The 20,255-nt window shown below is 34.2% G+C and overlaps 1 protein-coding gene across 1 annotated transcript; it reads left to right on the top strand.

Annotated features, from left to right (window-relative positions):
* The first annotated feature begins 412 nt into the window (after nt 1-412).
* LOC122606885 (regulation of nuclear pre-mRNA domain-containing protein 1B-like) lies at nt 413-12,050 on the top strand. The gene is made up of 8 exons (XM_043779771.1): nt 413-490; nt 2,202-2,312; nt 3,334-3,584; nt 7,952-8,107; nt 8,203-8,350; nt 9,532-9,671; nt 10,350-10,385; nt 11,065-12,050. The coding sequence occupies exons 2-8, from the start codon at nt 2,234-2,236 to the stop codon at nt 11,815-11,817; spliced, it is 1,563 nt and encodes a 520-aa protein (XP_043635706.1). The 5' UTR covers nt 413-490; nt 2,202-2,233; the 3' UTR covers nt 11,818-12,050.
* Nucleotides 12,051-20,255: the final 8,205 nt, after the last annotated feature.

The following is a 20,255-nucleotide window of genomic DNA, read 5'->3' as shown; positions in this document are numbered from 1 at the left end:
TAAATAACCCTATTTCAAATCCAAGCTATTGTCTCAAACTTATTTTCATAAATGGTTCACTAGACTCTTATATTTTATTATTTATAAAATAAGTTGTAACTTTACGAGTTTTTACATCAAGTTTATCATTTTTATATTAATTAATGTTAATAACAATTATATGCTTTAAAATTAATAAAAAAAAATATCATAATAATGCCCGAGTAACACTCGGGTTGATAAGCTAGTAGGTTTTAAACTAGGATGCAATATAATCAAACCTTCCGATCTGATTTCATAAAATCATTTTATCAGTAATTAAACATTTTGAAATTAAATCAGGTTATAAATAAAAAATAAATTTTGTTGTTTTATTTTTATATTGATTAAAAGTTAAAATTAATTTTTCCCGTGGGTCGTGTTTGAAGCCCTAAACTCTCTTGTATCTCTCTCAGCTGCTTCTTCTTGTTCTTCTTCTGTTCGTGTCTTCTCTTTTTCACCTCCAGCCATAGTACGTACACACACATATATCTATATCTATATATATATATATTTATTATCTGCTTGTGATTAAAGTATATACTTCTTCCTTAGCTCATAGCTGCTACTTGTTTTATATTTATTGTTATAGTTTTTATTATATATATATATATTTGAGGGTTTATATCTTAGTAATATATTTATTCACTATAGTATATCTAGAATTTGCAGTTTAAGGTAAAAGTAGTTTGAGGTGGCCTTTTAGTATGGTGTGTTTTTTTGTGTGGATTTGTATGTTAAGGTTTGGGGGTGTTAGGCTACAAAGATAAATAAATGTCACATCTTGTCTTGTTGATTTTAAGATCATTGCGATATAGTTGAGTGGAATCCTTAAAGATAGCTGCTTTATGTAGATACTAGAGGTGTAGCCGCGCGATGCACAGTGGATGATTTTTTTAAAAAATTTAAATGGTAGGTGCATATAAAATTCGTAAACTTCATTCGGTACATTCGTTAAAAGGTGATGGTGGCTGACCGCCGGTTTTGCCAACCGGTTCTAGATTGTCCAACATACGAGTATTTAAAAAATGTGTTTGTTGTTATAGCTATAAGATAGTATAGATAAATTAATATATTATTAAATGATAAGGTAAACTAGGAAATACTTAAAATTTAAAAATTTAAGACAACCCCAAAATGAATTATAAGGTAGTATAGATATATGTGTAAAACTGTAAATATAGATGTATATGTCTGCTTAGGAATTTATGAATAAATCTTATCTAATACGAGAATGATATGATTCTACTGAGATAGTTTCTAAAAGTGGGGTGTTTTCTTGTAGTATGTTGTGAAAATTTGTACTTGAGTTGTAAGTCGATATTGTAAGATATGGCATTAAGTGGGAATGTGTAGGATTATGTGGATGTTGTAGCTAGGAGGATGAGTGGAGGATGTATGAAAGGGTTTTGAGATGAATTATTTGCACATATTTTTTTCCTGTTTGTATTTGGAAATGGAATCTGAATGATGTTTTAAGAGCATGCAAAATTGTTATATTTTCATAGCAGAATAAGAGTTAGTGATCCATTTTTGTATAGTGTAAATTTAGCCCCCCTGTGCGTGTGAGCTAAAAAATTAAGGGGATTTGATGGAACAAGGTAGTTGTAAGAATGGATTATCCTATAGAAAGTCCTTGACCATATGGAGAATTCAGCTTATTACCAATGACTTTAAAATTAAGGGATTTTGGCAAGCTTTTTGTTACTTAAGTTTTTATTCTGTTTTATGAAATTTCATGTGGATAGAAGGCTTACTTTCTAGTCTACTTGTTATGAAGTTTTTGTTGTCATTGTAACGGCCTTAATCACTAATCGTTATGTGATTGTTTGAGGGATTGTAACTCATGGTGGGCTTCATTAGGGATACTCATGGGTTATACGTGGTACTGTGAGCTCAATATTAGTATGAAACATCTGCCTTATTGTCATGGTACATAGTGAAAAAGGGGGGAATGTAATCAATACAAACACACATATATCTGGGTTATGCTTGGTTGGAAGGGAATAAGTTGAAGGATGAATATGACTGAATTTTTTGCAATGTTTCCGGACGTTTATGTTTATTATATTTAGTATTTATTTGATTGGTCCACTGATGATTGTAATCTGTTTGTTCTCCTTGTATTCAAATACTTAAATTTTGATATAACACTAATTACTCTTTATATTGATGCTTTGCAGGGATTCTCAAATCTAGTTACACAGCTAGCAGGATGAGTGATGATGTTTTTGATGGACAAATGTTGGCAGACAAGCTTTCTAAACTTAACAGTTCTCAACAAAGTATAGAGTGTATCCTTATTTAGTTATTTTTGCAGGAAAAATGCTTTTTGTAACTTAAATAGTAACAATTGAGAGCTAGTTATGTAGCCAGTCAGCACTTAGTTTATTACACCCTCACTAGTAGTATTCTATATAAATTAAAGTTTCGATATCCAAGCTGTTAGATGAGTATTTTTTGTCTAGAGCTTCCGCCTATAAAGAGTAGGGAGAAGTGATTTTTATTTCAGATACATGTTTAATATCTATACCTGGTGATCTGGCTTGCTTTCCCAAGTTTGTAGACTTGAGCTTTTTCATCTTGAAATTGGGTTACATTCTTTAACATCGACTCTTCCTTCATATAGGTTATGGACCTTTTTTATATGCTTTTTCCTAGAATCTTGCCTCTACAGAAATGCAAAACACAGTGTAATAACGTCATTCTAATGTATATCTGCATCATTATGTTTATATGTTATATTATATATATATATGTTTGTCACTATAGAGCCTACAAATTTGAAAGATGAACTGTTGTGTTTTTAATTGAAGTGGTGAGTAGACGAGGTCTATTTAGCAGTAGGATCTGTCCATAGGCGCTTTCTGTATATTGATAAGTTCTGGAACTGTAGTTATTAATGCTTTTACCTCCCATAACATAACACTGATGATTTTAAATGAGGAAGGATAGACTATATGTGCACCACTTTGAGTTTGTTACTCGTCAATGAAGTGGGTTAAGCAACATTTATCTATAAGGCAAATATTTTTGGGTAAAAGGATATACCCTATGAATTGTATTAATCAAAAATAAATTGACAGTTTCACAAGATCTGAAGGTGTGTCTGATGTTTTCAAATGAGTCACATATATTCGAAAGAAAAAATGGCTGCATTGATGATATTAGCAGACGTAGTTAGTCAATGTTGGCATCTTCTAACAGTTGTTATCTGGTGCAATGCGGGTTAGGAAACTATCTCTCTCTCTCTCTCTCTCTTGCGTTGTAATAGTGTAATGCCTTTTCTGCAAGTTTTTCTTAATGCTAAGTTAGCTTTATCCCGTTCATGCATTTCACATAAAAAGAAAGCCAAACAGATTGTTGAAATATGGCATAAGTCATTCAAAACTGCTCAGCGGGATCAGCAAGTTTCTTTTTTGTATTTGGCCAACGACATTTTGCAAAATAGCAGGCGGAAGGGAAGCAGTGAGTTTGTGAATGAATTTTGGAAGGTCGTGCCATCAGCCCTCAAGCATGTTAATGAACATGGTGGTGAAAATGGAAAGACAGCAGCATCAAGACTGGTAATTTCTTTTACTAGTCTACCTTAATTGTCTTTTTTGCTAGTAGCTTTAATCGTTTGGACGAAGCATAATATACTGTATATCCAATTCATTATTTGTAAAGTTAAGATCTAAGTATGCCAAGGTATATTAGCTTTTTGCATTTTTATCTTATTAATAAGATAATACATGTATACTTTTTTACTATTGGGTTTATTTATGCATCACATAGTTACAAGAGTTCTCGAACACTTTCTTCTGACTGTCAACAATCCTTTTGATATCTTAATGGTTTGGATCAGTGGTAAACACCCTGGCCTCTGGAGACAGAAGTCATGGGTTCGATCCTCATCCCATGCAAAGGTTAGAGGGCCTTTTTTACTAGGTAAAAAATGGAAGCAACCTCTCTATTTAGATAGAGGTAAGGCCTGCCTACAACTTAACCAGGTAAAAAATGGAAGCAGCCTCTCTACTTAGATAGAGGTAAGGTCTGCCTACAACTTAACCTCCTCCATACACCGTCAAGGTATTGGGGCTCAAAACCTGTGGGGGTGGCAATGAGCAGTTTCTTTCTTTTTTATATCTTAGTTCTTCTTTGTACATGTCTTGACTCCTATTACTGCCTGCTGGCTTTAGTAATCTTGACCCAGATGTGCAACTCATGTTTTACAAGATATGTTGACTGGCATGGTTAAGGCTGTGGGGGATATGTTATAAATCAAAAGAGATCTTTTTTCATTTTGAGTACAAGAAACCCGGTTCAAATCTTTTTTTTTTTTTTTAATTTGCTTGATGTTTGCCCTTCCAAGGCGCAGTTGACCACAAAAGATGATGTCCTGAAATCGGTGACTACCTCTGACCTAGTCTATATCTCATTTAGTTTTGACCCAAACAGTTGTGTGTGGATTGCCTTGCGATCGAGGATACTTCGTGTGTTTTTTCTTTTTAATTGTTGAATGTTTGATTTAGGGCTCGCCAGTATGATCTTGACATGAGATTTGTGAAGACCCTTTAGTCTTTCTTTGGAAAGTCATAGGAGATGATAAGAAAACCTCTCCCTCTCGTGTTAAAGTGGGCCTTTGACTTTCTTAAATGAGTGGATGTCATTTTATGAAAGTAAGGATTATCAAAGATGTTCTTTTTTTTTTATAAGAGAGGTAGTTTGCATGATCGACTTGTCAATGTATGCATTAATGCTTCTACCAACACTGTCAAAAAGGGTGGGGAGGAACTCAATATGATTCACATCTCTTCTTCTTAGAGTGGCGGATTGTTCCCACTGAGATAGGTTATTGTATTTTTACCATAGCTCAGCTGCTTTTGATCGTACACAATATCATTTACGTGTATTCATGTTAAGATAGTAAATGACTCTACACAAGTCGTGTTACTTGTTTTTCAGTACTTTAGGTTGGTTGTTATGCAGGAAGAACACCTTTGGGTTATTCTACTATAATCAATTAATCAGGTTTAAAACCTATGAACAGAAAAGATTACTCTTGATTTTAATTTAGTTTCCAAAAGACTTTAGATTGCCATAGCAATTTTTTTATTGTCAAATAGAAATTTACAATTTTGATTTCTTTACAACAAATATAAAAACATAAAACACGCAACGCAAGTATTACCAAATGAGTCTTGTTTATGTTTTCTATATATTGAACTGGTCTAGTATGTGTGCTCTATGTAGTTATTCGGAATTCACATGTTGGTCAAGGACCGAAATTTGAAATATTACTTATAGCGATGATAGCGGTAATTTTAATATTGTTGGGAAAAGGAAGGGGGGGGGGGTGATTAAATATAAGGTTGTCTCATACCTAAGCTTAGGTATTGAGCCCCTCACATCTTAATATTATAATCCATTAACAACATGGGGCCCAAATCATTCATCTATAATATAAAAATTATTATAAATTAGTATGTGATGGGCCCCATGCCTAAGCTTAGGTATGGGATAACCTTATACTCACTCTTTCCTATTAATATTTTGCAATATATCTATATATGATAATTGATACTTAATACTTAATAAAAATATAAAGAGTCAGGCTTAAAAGTGTTGATATAATGTCCCATTATACATGTCTTAGTTTGACTGTTTGAGTCTTTTTCTTTTAGTCTTGACTGTAAATATTTAGTTTGTGTTATATTATACTTGATGAAAGTTATATCAATGTAAAATACATTTAAAACTCAATTCATTTATATATTTTATATTAAGTGTTCATAATGCAAAGCTGCAAACAAAAATATTTATTGGCAAAATTGAGACAAAAAGACTCACAAAGTCAAACTAGGACATTAAAAATGGAACGGAGAGGAGTAGATAGAAAAACGCTATAGCACCGCTATGTGATCTGTATTTGCACCGCTATAGCACCGACATCGGTAAATAGCGCCGATAATAGCAAGGCCGCTATTTCGCATGAAGTCTGCTAACCTTTATAGCGCTGCTATCAATTACGTAACTTGTGCTAATCATTCACACATGTAACTAACAATTATATTCTATATGTTTTTTTTAGTTTTTTGCGTCTTCACTTCATGATTTTCATGTCATTTACTATAACATCCATGATTTCATAAGGGGGCTCATTGAAATTGGTTGGACTGCCATTTGGAGTGTTTTCGTGGGCTATTCTACTATTCTAGGCACCAAGGGTTTAGCTTATTCCCAACAGTTATACGCTGTTAGGCCTTTGATAATATTTAGTAGATTACTTTGTATTTTTTTTCCAGATGAGTCATACTAGTATCAGTAGTATGTCATTAAACAGGTCTTAATGGTCTTTGTAATAGAATAGGATTCTTAGTTGGAAGTTATATGAATAGGGATCTTTTCTTTTGAACGGCAAGCTAATTTACTCCTACTCACCTTTTTGAATTTGGTTGACTAATAAAGTGAAGTATTCTGTATGACATCCTTAGAGTGATCTGTCTCTCATAACCAAGTCATAGGAGAACTGGCGACTTCTCAAAAGCTTATCAAACCAGCCTTTTCTTTAATTTACTATTTGCTCATGTACCTTTCTTGATATGGGTATCGACTATTCAATATCACATTTCATTGTCTTGAAATATTGATGATGGGTATGTTGGATTGCATTATGGAATTGTTTCATCTAGAGGGTTTTTTGGAAAATATAACTAGGACTCTTGGGGAAAAGGTGCTATGATTTCTTGTAGGCGTTAGCTTTCAAAGGGACTATTCTGGTTGTAAACTTCCCTATGGAGCATAAACTATTGTACAACATTTGAGTCGACTTAAGTTCCAGTAGACAATTCTCATATGATATGATTGAGATACCTCACCTAAGTATCCAGGCCATGCACATTCCAAGGAATTGGGTGTTTCATGTGCAAGATGTATCAATAGTTAGTGCGAAGAGTAAATGTCAACAGTATTTTCACATTATGTTGGCCTTCTTTTTGGTAGATGATTTACATGTTGCTGATATCTTGACTGAGATTTTGATTGGTGTCAGATTTGACTCAAGTTGCCCCTCTTGACATAGCCAATACTCGGTTTTAATATTAGTTTAAAGATTCTTTATTCATCACCCTTTTGGCCCATATTTCAAAAGATGTGCCTGAACTGAGATAAGAGGTGAGGCCTATCCCTGGAATGCTTCTTATACTTAAGGCGTTTCCATTACAAGAGGAGATGCTTCTTTAGTGCCTTTGGTCGAGGTGTTGGTGCGTATAAGTGCCTCTATTATTGGTTTGTTACTAAAAGCCTGTATGTTTTTTTTTTTGTGTTCATATGATGCATGCGATTTTAGTGAAAAAATTGGGCTTTTAATTATTAAATTGAAATTGAAACTCCATACATTTTGGATCCCATATGCTGCATGTGTACTAAAACCTAGAAACTGCAGCAAGAGTGATTTTTGTGTGGGTATGGTAACAATGGTGATGACTTTTTGTTTAGCCTTGGAGACACTTGAGAGCCCTGTTTCATCCTGTACTTTCTTTTGAGCTCTGATGTATAGTTATGTTTTAATAGGCTGGTTATGTTGTTGGTTTTGTATTATCTGTGCATCCTAGTAATATAGAATGTCAGGGTATAAGACTAGTGGTGTGGCAGGTGTATTTTAGTTAAATGTAGTAAAAAGTGTTTTGTACATTTTAGTAGTATATTTGCAACAAAGAAATGTTTCTTTGTGATGTGTGCACCTTTGCCTGTTGCCTCATGCTTCGACTCTACAGACCCTTTTGCTTCATATGTCCTCATGGCTTTATAAACCTGTGTTTGGCATGCTATATTCTTCATATGTTGTCACCACATTTTAACAATATTATGATATTGCTGCCCTATCCTTTTGGAGCAATTTTTGGCATCTGTCATACAGTTTGAATATTTGTTGGTTTCATTACTTTGAAAGGTTGACATATGGCACAAGAGGAGGGTATTTGGATCCTGGGGTCAGAACTTGAAAGACGAAGTGCTTGGTAAAAGTCCGCTCCCTCAGTTGCCTACTAATGGAAAGACTTCTAACCCTATCAAGATAGCTAAGAGGGATGCCAGCTCGCTGAGACTCGTGAGTGTCTATATTCGCTTAGTATTTTTTTAATTGTATATTGACATCTCTTTGGCTTCTTTTGACATCAATATTGGTAACTTCTTGGCATTCAGAAATTGGCTGTTGGATGTATCCCAGAAAAGATAATAACTGCATTCCATTCGTTACATGATGAAAATGCTAGTGAAGATACAGCTTTAAACAACTGTGAAGGTGCACTTCGGCGATTTGGAGATTTGGAGAGAGATATTGCAAGTCAAGGTAAAGGTTGTATCTAATTACATATTTTCCTGGTGGAAGTTATTCAAAGCAGCACTTATGTTTTAAATCAATGATGATGGGTTCTGTTATCTAACTTAAGAAAATTAAAGTATTAACTTAACAAACTAAAAACTTTATATAGTATGAGTAGTACTGCATCAAGTGCACTCTAGGTTTATATAGCATGAAGCGCCGCAGATGTAGCGGGCTGATACATTTTCCCCACGTTTCGTTATGTGTTCAGCTATCTAATTTTATGTTTTTATTTTCTCCCTGCCCCAGATGTAATGAAGCTTTTTATATAATAGTTGATTGTTCTTAGCTCTTTTCGAATCTATAAAGGTCTGAGTACATAATTGACATGCTTATCTAAACTCTAAAGACACTAGTCTCATATAATCAGTATGATGCCGCCGAACTTCTTGAATTTGCGGCGTTTGGAGATTCAGAATCATGACCTCTATGGTATCTTTATCTAGGAGGTGTGTCTGGTTTTCCAGGATACGTGCTTGATGGTAATTCACTGCATTATTACATTTCGATGCAAACGAAAATAATGTTATTAAAGAAGCTCTTTCAGTTTGTGATTTTTTGACAAAAATGTTTCATATTGTCCAAGTTTTCTTGAAAATATTTGCCACAAATATTTAAAGATTAACTTCTATAGTGAACAATCTTATGTTAGTTGCAACTTAATTCAAGAATATTGTATAGGATGCTTGAGAGACACATCAGTCAAGTTTTTTGAATTTTTTTCTTTATCTTCTACTGTATATATATCTGTCACTGCAAGCTCGAGTTTTTTATGTTATATCGCTGTGTAAGTTATTGTGGATATATGATCAAGTTTTTATGTGTGTATACCTCTTTTGCATATGGGTTGAGTAATTTTTCGTCTCTGATTTCATAATCTGACATATTTCAGCTGAAATACCATTTTTGTCCCTTAGCCAACATATCAGTAATTTCTTGGTTCCTGGTTGATATGTTCTTTTTGGTTACTCACATATGACATACATCTTTCCATTTCAATCATTCTATCTCTGCAGCATCTACTATTTTAAAAGTTATAGACATACACTGCTTTATGTAATGCGGATGTTTCTATATTTAGTTTTTTAATCGATCTAAATATAATGTACTTAAATATATTCTTAAAGCTTATGTTTTGCGTTGTTCAGGAGTTTTACCAGGATCTTCGTTACTAGATGAACTACAGGAGCAAGAAAATGTACTTCAAGATTGTGTCAATCAACTTGAAACTGCTGAAAGGACTAGAACCTCATTGGTTTCACAGCTTAAAGAAGCACTCCAGGATCAAGTATGATTTGATATTACTCCCTCTGCCCCAAAAACAGAGTTTTGATTTAACCTCCTGTTTTGAATGACTTTTGCTAACTAGAATTGTCAAGGGTCTAGGCTGTAGAATGCAAATGTGCTTTTCCATATGTATGCAGATGCACATTGTAATTATTTATGGTGATTAAACTTTCAAGTTTTGTATAAAGGTGTTCATTATGTGACCGGATGACCGATCAGCCTGTAGTTTTCTATTTTCCCGGAAATTGTTCGTTTTTTATGTACAAATATGGTCACTACACTTTTTTAATATACAAAGATGGTCATTCAGCATTAAAATTTTTGTGAAGTGGTTATTCTGTTGCCTGTTGATCACGTCATCCAGTCACATAATGACCATTTTATACACAATTGGCAAGTTTAATGACCATCATTGTACCCAAAAAAAGTACAATGTGCATCCGTGTACAAATTGAAAAGTACGTTAACATTTACGACCTAAACTCAACTATAGTAGACCTGTTATTTATAGATAAAATATGATTTGTTTAATTAAACACATCATATCATTACCATTAGAGCTAAAACAATGTCAATTTCAAGTTAGACTTATTTTGGGGTTGAAACTGAAGATAACAATTGCGTAGAGATTTAATTTTATACGCTATAAGTTATTATATTTATCATAATTTGATTTCAGGAATCGAAACTGGATGTTATTCAAAGTCAGTTGAAGGTATCCTCTTTCTCTCTCTCTCATATGCTAGAATAGAATGTAAGGAAATGCCAAAGTTTTAGAACGTATACATCTTTAGGTCCCTTATTGTGCTGCTAAAAACATGTTTATCGAATAATTGCCAAGAAACAGTTAGTTCGCCACTTTGTATTATCTTTTTGTTTTAATTTTACAATAGACTTGGTGCTATATCTTGACAGATTGTATGTTTAATGAACATATACTGTAAACTATTTTAGTTCGTTCTAAGCTTCTGAAACTATACGTTCACCTAATATTGTTGGCAGGTTTGAACCTATTTCGAGCACATCAGTCATAGGCAGCCTCTAGTGAGACATTCCTCGTATAATAGTTTATTATGTGTGACAGTATGTATAGTTTGTTTTTGCTATATTATTTCCACATTATAGGTACTGAATATTTCTAACTAGATTATAAAGAAGATGGAACAGTATTTTCTAAAAGAAACTAAACTATAATTGAGGTGGATTAGGTATCGCATCTGGATTGGGGATAGAGTCTCAATTAAAACGAGGTTGTAAGGGTTTTTAGCTAGTAGTGAACATGTTTTTACGATGCTGCGTTCAGCTGCAGCTTGGTATGATTGAATGATGGCTTAGGATCAGATACAGCATTTTCGTTTTTAAGTGTAACCCTAAAGTTACTGATTATTCTGTAGGTTGCTCGGCATCAAATTGATCATGCTGTAAATTTGAGGAAGAAAGTGGTATCACCATCTCTTCCAAGTGAAGCAGCAAGTGTTGATAACCCTGCATCAGCTCAGTCAGTTCCTACTGGAACAGCTCAGTCAGTTCCTACTGGAACTACTACTCATGCTACTGAAGAAGAAAACAAGAAGGCAGCTGCAGCTGCTATGGCTGCAAAACTTGCTGCTTCAACATCCTCTGCACAAATGCTTTCATCGGTTCTCTCGTCTTTAGTCGCAGAGGAAGCTGCTTCCGTTGGTAACGGATTTAATTCATCTGGATTCACTTCCAGTTCATCCGCATTTCCTCCTGAAAAAAGACCCAAATTAGAAACACCCACATCAATACCAGATTTAACCAATTCAGATGTTAGTTCAGGTTATTTTACTAGTATTCAAACATCATTTCCACCTCCCCCACAATCCATCGGTGGTACTAGCTCTCCTGCAAATCAATTTGCTCAATCTTCTGGTTTAATGATGGGCGGGATGCCATATCCATACGTTGCTAGCAGCCTACCTCCACCACCACCTATGCCACAACATATGGCAATGGGAATGATGAGGCCCACCAATCAACCTCCTCAGCAGCAGCAGCAGCAGCAGCAGCAGCAGCAACAGGCTCATCCACAACAACCTTCAAATGGTGGGTACTACAGGCCGCCAGGTATTGGCTTTTATGGGCAAAACCATCAGCCTTCACCACCGCCTGTGCCTCGTCAGTAAACTTATTTGTTGTTTTGTATATTAATAGGAATCTAGACATAAATGAGCCGTTAATACTAGATGTTCATTTCACCCTTACTTGCATGTGCTTCTATGTTACATTATTTTGTTAATTATTGGGTGAGATATAACTGCAAGTAAATTTAACAAGTCGACTGTGGCTTATAAGGATGTATGTCTTAAAAGTTCTATGCTGTTTGTCTCATAGAAGCTGGGGCCTCCATTGTATGTTTCCTACTCCTGTGCTATTCATGTTGATTTTTGTTCATACTAATTGAGTTGAACAATGACTCTAAATGTAAAATATTTGTTACAAATTTCTTTTGGACCTAGAGACAACCCAAATCGGTCACAATTCCCTTTATAAAATTTTTTTTTTTTGGGGGGTGGGGGGCGGATTGCAAAATTCTATACATATTTAAAATGTAGTCGGCTTTTATGTATTCATAGATGTTTGTTTAATGGGCCGTGTCTAAAATGTACACTGAGGATTTCAGTATATTGTGTTTCTCTCAAGACTAGAGATTTCCGTTTAGTGACATTCACTCATTCAGTAATATGCCAAAACTCTTTTTGAGAAAATAAAACACCACCGTGCAGCATCAAATTTCCCACATCCTATATTGCACCCCATACACGGGGTTGGCGGCGTTGTTCCTGATACGGGAGCATCAGCGTTAGGATTCGGATCGGGTATGCGATAATGTTGACGTGTTTTTTTAATAGCTTATTTCTAGATATTTTAGTTTATCTCGTTCTTGATTTCAAATATTTGTATATTGTGATTTTTATTTAGTTTCTATCTTTTAGTTTGTTTCCTAACTTATAGGATAAGTCTTTATTGTTTCAGACTTATGCTTTTGGTGGTTGATTTATAAAACTTAATGGTTCGAGAGTCATTTGATTGCGTGTGAAACTGCATCACTTCATCTGTGGTATGAGGCATACTGCCTTCAATACCCTGGGTCTTCTCCTATACTATACGTAATCATGAATTAATCAAGCAAATAGATTTACGAGAGTGTTTAAAAACTATTATCTTTATAAACGTAGAATTCAATCAAAACTTACTATACAGTCACATCAGTAAAGGTCTTATGACGATATAAAAGCTCTTCAACTTTGTCATAAAACTGATCTGCGATGTTAATCTTTTTTAAGTCATCGAGCAACAAAGCAGATAACGACTCGAACCACATCTCCATGTATTGTCTGCTCTTTCTAATTATATATTGTTCATATAAATCTTGAAAAAGATAAACAGAATCCCTACCTGAAAGCCATATATGCAACGCTAGCTTGTGCAAATGGAGATCGATCTTTCAAGATATTTGTACAAAATGAAATTATTGCAATGAAAATAGAGATTGCGTATCCCCAACATACTTGAGTAACATCAAAATTATTCTTGATGATACCAAGTCTTAATACTGTTCGTATTAATATGTCTCAACGCTATGAAAAATGTTACACCATATATAACGATAAGTATCCGATTCAACCTACGTAAGTGATCTCCTATAATTAAGTTTTCAACCTCATCCAGACATCCGTCTCTACCTCATCGCGAATATGTATCATCGTACGTACTTAGAAAGCAGAGAACTTATCCATAAAACCAACTATCACCCCACACAGATCTGTGTTTTGAATAATAGGTTCGATAGACCTAGCTAGGTTAATTATGATTACATGATTTACCTTTAACTATTTCCTCTGCTAATGATGTGACCATTTGATAAAGACCATCAAATAAATGCATACCATTTATCTCATCAAAACCAAAAGAAAAAACAATCTGTATGAGTATTTTTAGTTAGATATATGTATAAGTAAAAAAAAAAGGTAAATATCTAGAACCCCTTAGTCTCGTAGAGTAATTTTTCCTTTCAAGCTAGCGACCCTGCAACGCTGCTTGACGGTGAGACCCTAGAAACCTTGGCTGGTTGAATATGCTTTTGCAGGGATTCCTCGTGGGTGTGTATATATATGTATTATTACCTCTTTCAACATGTCACTCTAAAAGTATGTTTTTTCAATTAAATGAATCAAGGGTTGCTTGTATTTGGTATGTAGTAACAGATTCAAACATCTAATTGATATAGACCACGATGCTCGGGCCATACCAATAATTAGTGAAGTGCCAAGCTCATTTAAAACACAATGGCCAGGAAAGAATGTAGCCGAACACGAGTGATTTTACTAATAGATAGCAAGCTCTCAAAAAATGTTGGCAAGTGAAGCACACCCCACAGGTTAAGGTTAGGGCTGAAAGTAACCGAACGCGTGCCTGCAACAGGTGTATACATTAGTACCATTTGCAAGTCTAACTGAGGGGTGTTTAAGTGAAGCAAGTTTGGTCAAAATATCTTTAAATATTCACTGTCATATGATCGAAAATACCTGAATCTATCATCCAATAAGAATAATGTATAGACAACTAGACAAGTAGGGACGGTTATCGGTACGGAACCGTACCAAAACCGACTAGTACCGAAACCGAAAACATTCCAAAGTGAGAACCGAATACCGTACCGATTGTACCGATACGGTACCGGTACCGGTTTTTCGGTCTCAAAACCGAATAATACTGAAAATAAAAGAAAATGGGCAAAATCTGACATCGAAGTGTAGATGTAAGATTTTAGGCCGGCCCAATGTGTATTTTGACTGAACTTTTTCTTCATCAACTCCAATGTTAATTTTATTTATAATTGATTAAGTCTAATAAAAAAAAAGATAAGGATCAAACTTTATGTATCATTTGATAACCCAAGAGTCCAACATCTTTTCAAATAGCATGATTTGTAAAAAAAAAAGGATAAGGATCAAACTTTATGTATCATTTGACCAGTTAGCCGGGGTCATTCAAGTCTTGTGATAAATAGTTGGCTAGCGTTAAGAGGAGGTTAAACTAATAATAAGATGTTTAATAATGTCAGGTTTACTATATTATATAATATCGTTGAGCCATTTGGAGCCAAGTCAGGGACTGTTAAAATTGGTTCATAGAAATGGGTACGGGTACAACTTGGGTAAAGAAAGACGATTACATGGAAACTGTTATCAGCCTTGAGTATTGTTTTTTTTTGTACAGCAGCTTACATACAATTACGATTAATATTGTGTATGAAGTTTGAAACATACTTTTATGGCTCGGGACTTTTAAACTGCCTAACTATGTATGAGTCAACTAACAAGTTTTATAAAGTCAATAATCAGCAGTGCCGTCTCTGAGAATTTATGAATCTCGGCCGAGAAGAAAAAAAAAGGCACAGAACATAGATGCAACAATTATAATTATATAAACTAAGATATAAAAACGATGATAAATGTTATATAAAATTGTTACTTGAACTTTTTTTTTAAGTACTATTGTTTAATTTTTGAATAATTGTTAAAATTTGTAACGGCTTTGGTTAACAACATATATTTTTTTAAATATATACATTAAAAAAATAAAAAGTAGGGCCCTTTAAAAAATTGGACATCGACCGGTCGTGCACTTCGTCCTACCCCCAATGATGATCGGTATTGAACTAGACTAAACTATTCTCTTATTTAATTTATTATCATGCTTACGTATATTTATATAGTTTCTGAATTGTGAACTTAAATTCTTAAACTAACTGGTTTAACAATAAATAGAATTGGTTTCTATTATAAATCTGGGCCATACATATATGCATAAGTAACTTACTAACTTTTTGTACACTTTTAGTATGAATCCTTGCTAGGTGTTTGAAGGTCGTGGTGTAAATGGCTTTTATAATTATACAATGACAGTCCCAACTTGGCTCTTTCACTAAAAGAAACAAACTTGGCTCTTTCACTAAAAGAAACAACTGAATTTTAAAATACTAAGTAACGTCAAATGAGATATTGGGGAAATAATATGTAAGACACTTAGAGCGAGATGTTAAGTTTAGTTATTTTATTCGATGTAGATCTTGTTGATGACCGTCGTGGAGTTTGAGCATTGCTAGTTTTAATCACATGTTAAGGTACGGATGTCTGTACTTCTTCTTTCAGCGTTACTCTTAAATGATTTTGGATATATCTTTGCTATTCTTCAAATACTTCGTGACTTCATTATTTGATCCTCTTTTACTTGTGCTAAAATGTTATTTTTGAATTTGATAAGTTGCGATACCTTGATTTGAGAAAGATCTTCTTGAAATGTACTTGAGAAATTTGGTCATGTGGACTTTGAGAATACTTATGGAGTAAGGTTGGATTTTCGTGAACTTGTGAAACCCTTTAGTTGTAGACTGGAGTTATTATTACCGAGTTAACTACCTGTAGAGGTACCACATGCATATCATTGTGGCGACCAATGGCATGACACTATCCGTGGCGGTGTGATTAGTCCATGTCGTCTCCACCCTTTGTTATATGATATGTGATATGTGATTATGCTCGTGGGAGAGCTTTATGATTATTTGTGGAGGCGTATGGATTCATCCTAGGCTATGATATGATATGATTATTGTACGGATGTGTGATGTAGTGCCATACATACCTTCCGGGTTGGATACACGCAGAGGTGCACATCTGGTGTATTAACTTTGATTTGTGATATTTGGGCACCGGGAGTCTGCTCTTTGATATTTGATATGTAGATATATTCGGTATAAAACATCCTAAACCTTTTCTTTGCTTCAGCCTTAAAACATTTTTTATTCTGGTGGTAAGGGTGGTACTTGATGGAGACTTTTGGAATTAAAATGATTCGATTTATCATCTTTCTTATTTCATTATATCATTATTATGGTTTATTGTTATCAACATTCGCGCACTGAGCAATTGACTCAGCCGTATTTATCTTTTTCCATGCGGCAGGTAATCATGGATGATATCGGACGAGTGAGAGTGACCCAAGACCTTGAAGATTATTAGACTTTATGCTTTCATTTCCTTATTAGCATCTTCAAATTTTTATTTTTTTTTATGTAAGGAATCCACGTTTGAGGATGAAAACTTTCGGTTGCACTCTAGAATGTATTTTTGTTTTTCATAGTTGGAGACCTTTTAGTATTTTATTATTCTTTTAGCATTTGGTGTAATCTCCTATTCCATATTTGGGATGGGGTGTTACAGCTTATGTGGCACTTCATTTGACACGTCATCATTTGTCTAAGTGGTCATTTTTTTTTATCAATTTTAAATAGCAAATAAAAAAAGGCAAATACAAGGTCATAACTCATGACCTTTAACTTTTAGTATTATACACAAGCCACTTGATCTAACTTAATATTTGTTTATTTTTTGCAAACTACGGTTAATATTTAGTGAAAGGAAAATGATTAATCAACCTAATTAGTGTGCCTAAAGATATGCCTAAAACCTTAGGAAGTTGACATGTGGAATGCACTACTTCTGTTTCCTAATATTGCCCCCTGATTTTTTCACATGTCATCATCCTACAATTAGGCACAACTTTAGGCACACCAATTAGGTTGATTTATCATTATCCTTAGTGAATATTAAAAGTAATTAAAAGACATTGATTAGCAATAAAAAAGTTTGCTGTAACTTATAAAAGACCAATAGTAAAAAGTTCACTATTACATAAGTCTTTATGCAAATATCACAAGATTATTGCACGTAATAAATATTGGACGCATTTAACTCAGATGTCTATAGATACCTCATTTGATGTTATTGGCTCATAATTGTCTATAAAGATCATATCTTATGTTTCTTATGTTTAATCATACTCCGATTTAAATATTATTTGATTGACTAATATAAATTTGTTAAGATAAATAATTAAATAAAAATATAATAAAATACAAACCAAATTAGATGCGTTAAATAAAAAAATAAAAAAGGAAAATTTTGTTAAAACTTTTTGGTCCAAATCAATACATATAAAGTCAAAACACTAATATTGTGATTGACTACTAATCAAATACATATTCTCTCTATGATTTCTCCTCTAACAACTGGTATCAGAGCCACCGATTCTCCGGCGTGCTTTCGATTCCGCCTCCGATTAGGGTTCAGATCAGTTTTAGGCAGTTTATTGATTCTCTTTTTCTTAAAATCAATAACGACTGGATTTTGATTTGTTTCTTTTCCGTGAGTTCTATCAATTCCGATCATACCTCCGGTGACCTATCCATAAAAAAAAAAGAGTTCAAGAACAATGATAGATTCAAGAATGATGACAAAGATAACTTCGATGAGACAAACGGGTACTATTTCTGATTACTGTAACACATTTCGGAAGTGGTTCAAAGAAGTTCAAATTTCTAAGGGATTTTGTGAGTTCTATGGTATATATCTCTTTATTTTGGGTTTAGAACCAAAAATTGGGGATGTATTTGAGAATTGGCATCAATATAGTTGCAATAGGGTTGAAGATGTGATTTCTCTTGCTTTGAAAATAGATTCTAATGATTTACAAGATTCTTTTTCACCATTGATCCTACATCTTCATTTTACATAAAAGATTTGGAGTTTGACCCTACAATTACTCTTGATGAGTTGACGAAGGACAATAAGTTTTTTAGGTATGGGATGATTCAAGAAACAATTATAGATGAAGTATTTGATGATAAAGATTTAGAAAAAAGTGAGCATGGGGCTGATGCTAATGATTTTGAAGTGAATTCTGAAATTATGAGTAGTGCTCACAAGGTGTTTAATGAAATGCTTGACCGAGTTTTGGTTGACATTAAGACTCAATTTAGTGATATAAATATTTTTGAGGCTATTTTCAGTGAAATTCCTGCGCAAAACAGTGTGATGCTAGCGATTAATGAGTATAAAACTGGTATTACTTGTATGATGAATCATGATGTGCTTGTTGAAATGGATGTTAGTAGTGATGTTATTTTTAGGCATTTTACGGCTGAAAAAGGAGGATTAGTCAAAGTTAGTCACGGTGAGGTAATGAATTTTCATTCTTTTGGTGATGTTTTGTGTTGTGTAAATGATTTTTGGGGACAAATATTTTTGAAGAAAGGAGTATTAGGTATGGGAATGGTTATGCACAATTTTGGTTGGAAACCGGGATGGCTTCCTTGTTTGGATGGTGTAGTAATAACTCTGGAAATTGTCAATGAGGGAATTGTCAATAAATCAAAAATTGTCAAGAGCATAGAGGAAGTTAGGCTTGATGTCGTTATTTCTGTTACAAGTTTTGGATTGCTGAGTAAAAGTGACAGAGTGAAAAGGATGTTTGTATTTAGTAATATAGAGTTTGATCAGGCTTCTAAGGATTCATTAGGATGGAAACCAGGTTGGAGGTATAGATGGAAACTAGGTTGGAGGTGTTTTGTGAGGGTCAGTAAGAAGATGCATGTAGTGTGAAGTTTTGTTGTGATGAATAGACCTGTTAAGGGTGTTGTTTTGAGGGAAAAGGTTAGCAGTAGAAGTAGGTTTCTAGAAGGGGTTACTGGTCAAGGTCAAGGTGATAAGATGAGGAAGGATGTTCTCGAGAAAACTAGGAAGGCTAACAAGGACACACTCCATAGTCATATAAAGCAAACAATGTTTCTTAGGTTGTATTAGAGAAGTAGTGGGAATGTGTGAGTCTATTGATGGATTAGAGACTCATGCTTCTAGTTATTGTGATTCCATAAGATATGGAAGAGCGGGAAATCAAAACCTTGAGAATAAATGGCTAATACATGTTGTAAAAGATGCTTTCAGACCAGTTTGCAAAGGAATTTAGTTTCAGAGTGACACATTTGTAGCTTCAAGAGCTTCTATAACTGGCAATAGTGATCCAAAAAGCAACACTCAAATGGCAGCTGAAACTACGGAATCCTAGTTATACATCTCATCTCTTAACAAATATGACCGTCTCAAGAAGAAAGCATCCATTTTTGGGGGTGAAAATCGTGTTATGGGAAGAGTAATGGGGAATGGATCTAGGAAGTCAACTTGCGTATTGTCAATCGACATGGACAGAAAGTTTGGAAATGTAAAAATGGCGTTGTGTGTATAGTTACAGTCCGCTTAGTCCATACCAGGCTCTACCATGATCAGCTTAGACTATACCGGGAAGGAATCCTCATTTGCAAAACTAGTTCTCTTACCCATTTCTAAAAGTGGTTATATTGCTGTTTCTGGTGACGCAAATGGGGTTGGACAGCCCAACCTTGACATGGAATACATACATGAAAGATGTGCTAAAGCTTTGAATGTCAATAGCTCGGATGATAGTGGCAACAATGAAGCTGCAAGGGTGGATGCAGAAAAGGAAATGATGTGGTGGAAAAGGCTTTCCAAAGCAGCTTATTTGCAACTTAAAGAACCAAAGACATTAATCAGAAAGAATGCCATTTTTGAGGACAAAAATGCTACAAGGGAGGAGTAGAGTATTGTTACATATCAAGATATAGTGTATCTAGAAATGTAATAAATGATATTAGAGGGGCTAGAAGTGTCAAGATAGGATAGTTGTATACGATATATATAGTTAC

Source organism: Erigeron canadensis, chromosome 7 (assembly GCF_010389155.1).
Source record: "Erigeron canadensis isolate Cc75 chromosome 7, C_canadensis_v1, whole genome shotgun sequence".
In the NCBI taxonomy this organism is placed as follows: domain Eukaryota; kingdom Viridiplantae; phylum Streptophyta; class Magnoliopsida; order Asterales; family Asteraceae; genus Erigeron; species Erigeron canadensis.
The sequence above is the reverse complement of the archived record's forward strand: the minus strand, read 5'-3'. Positions and strand labels throughout refer to the sequence as shown.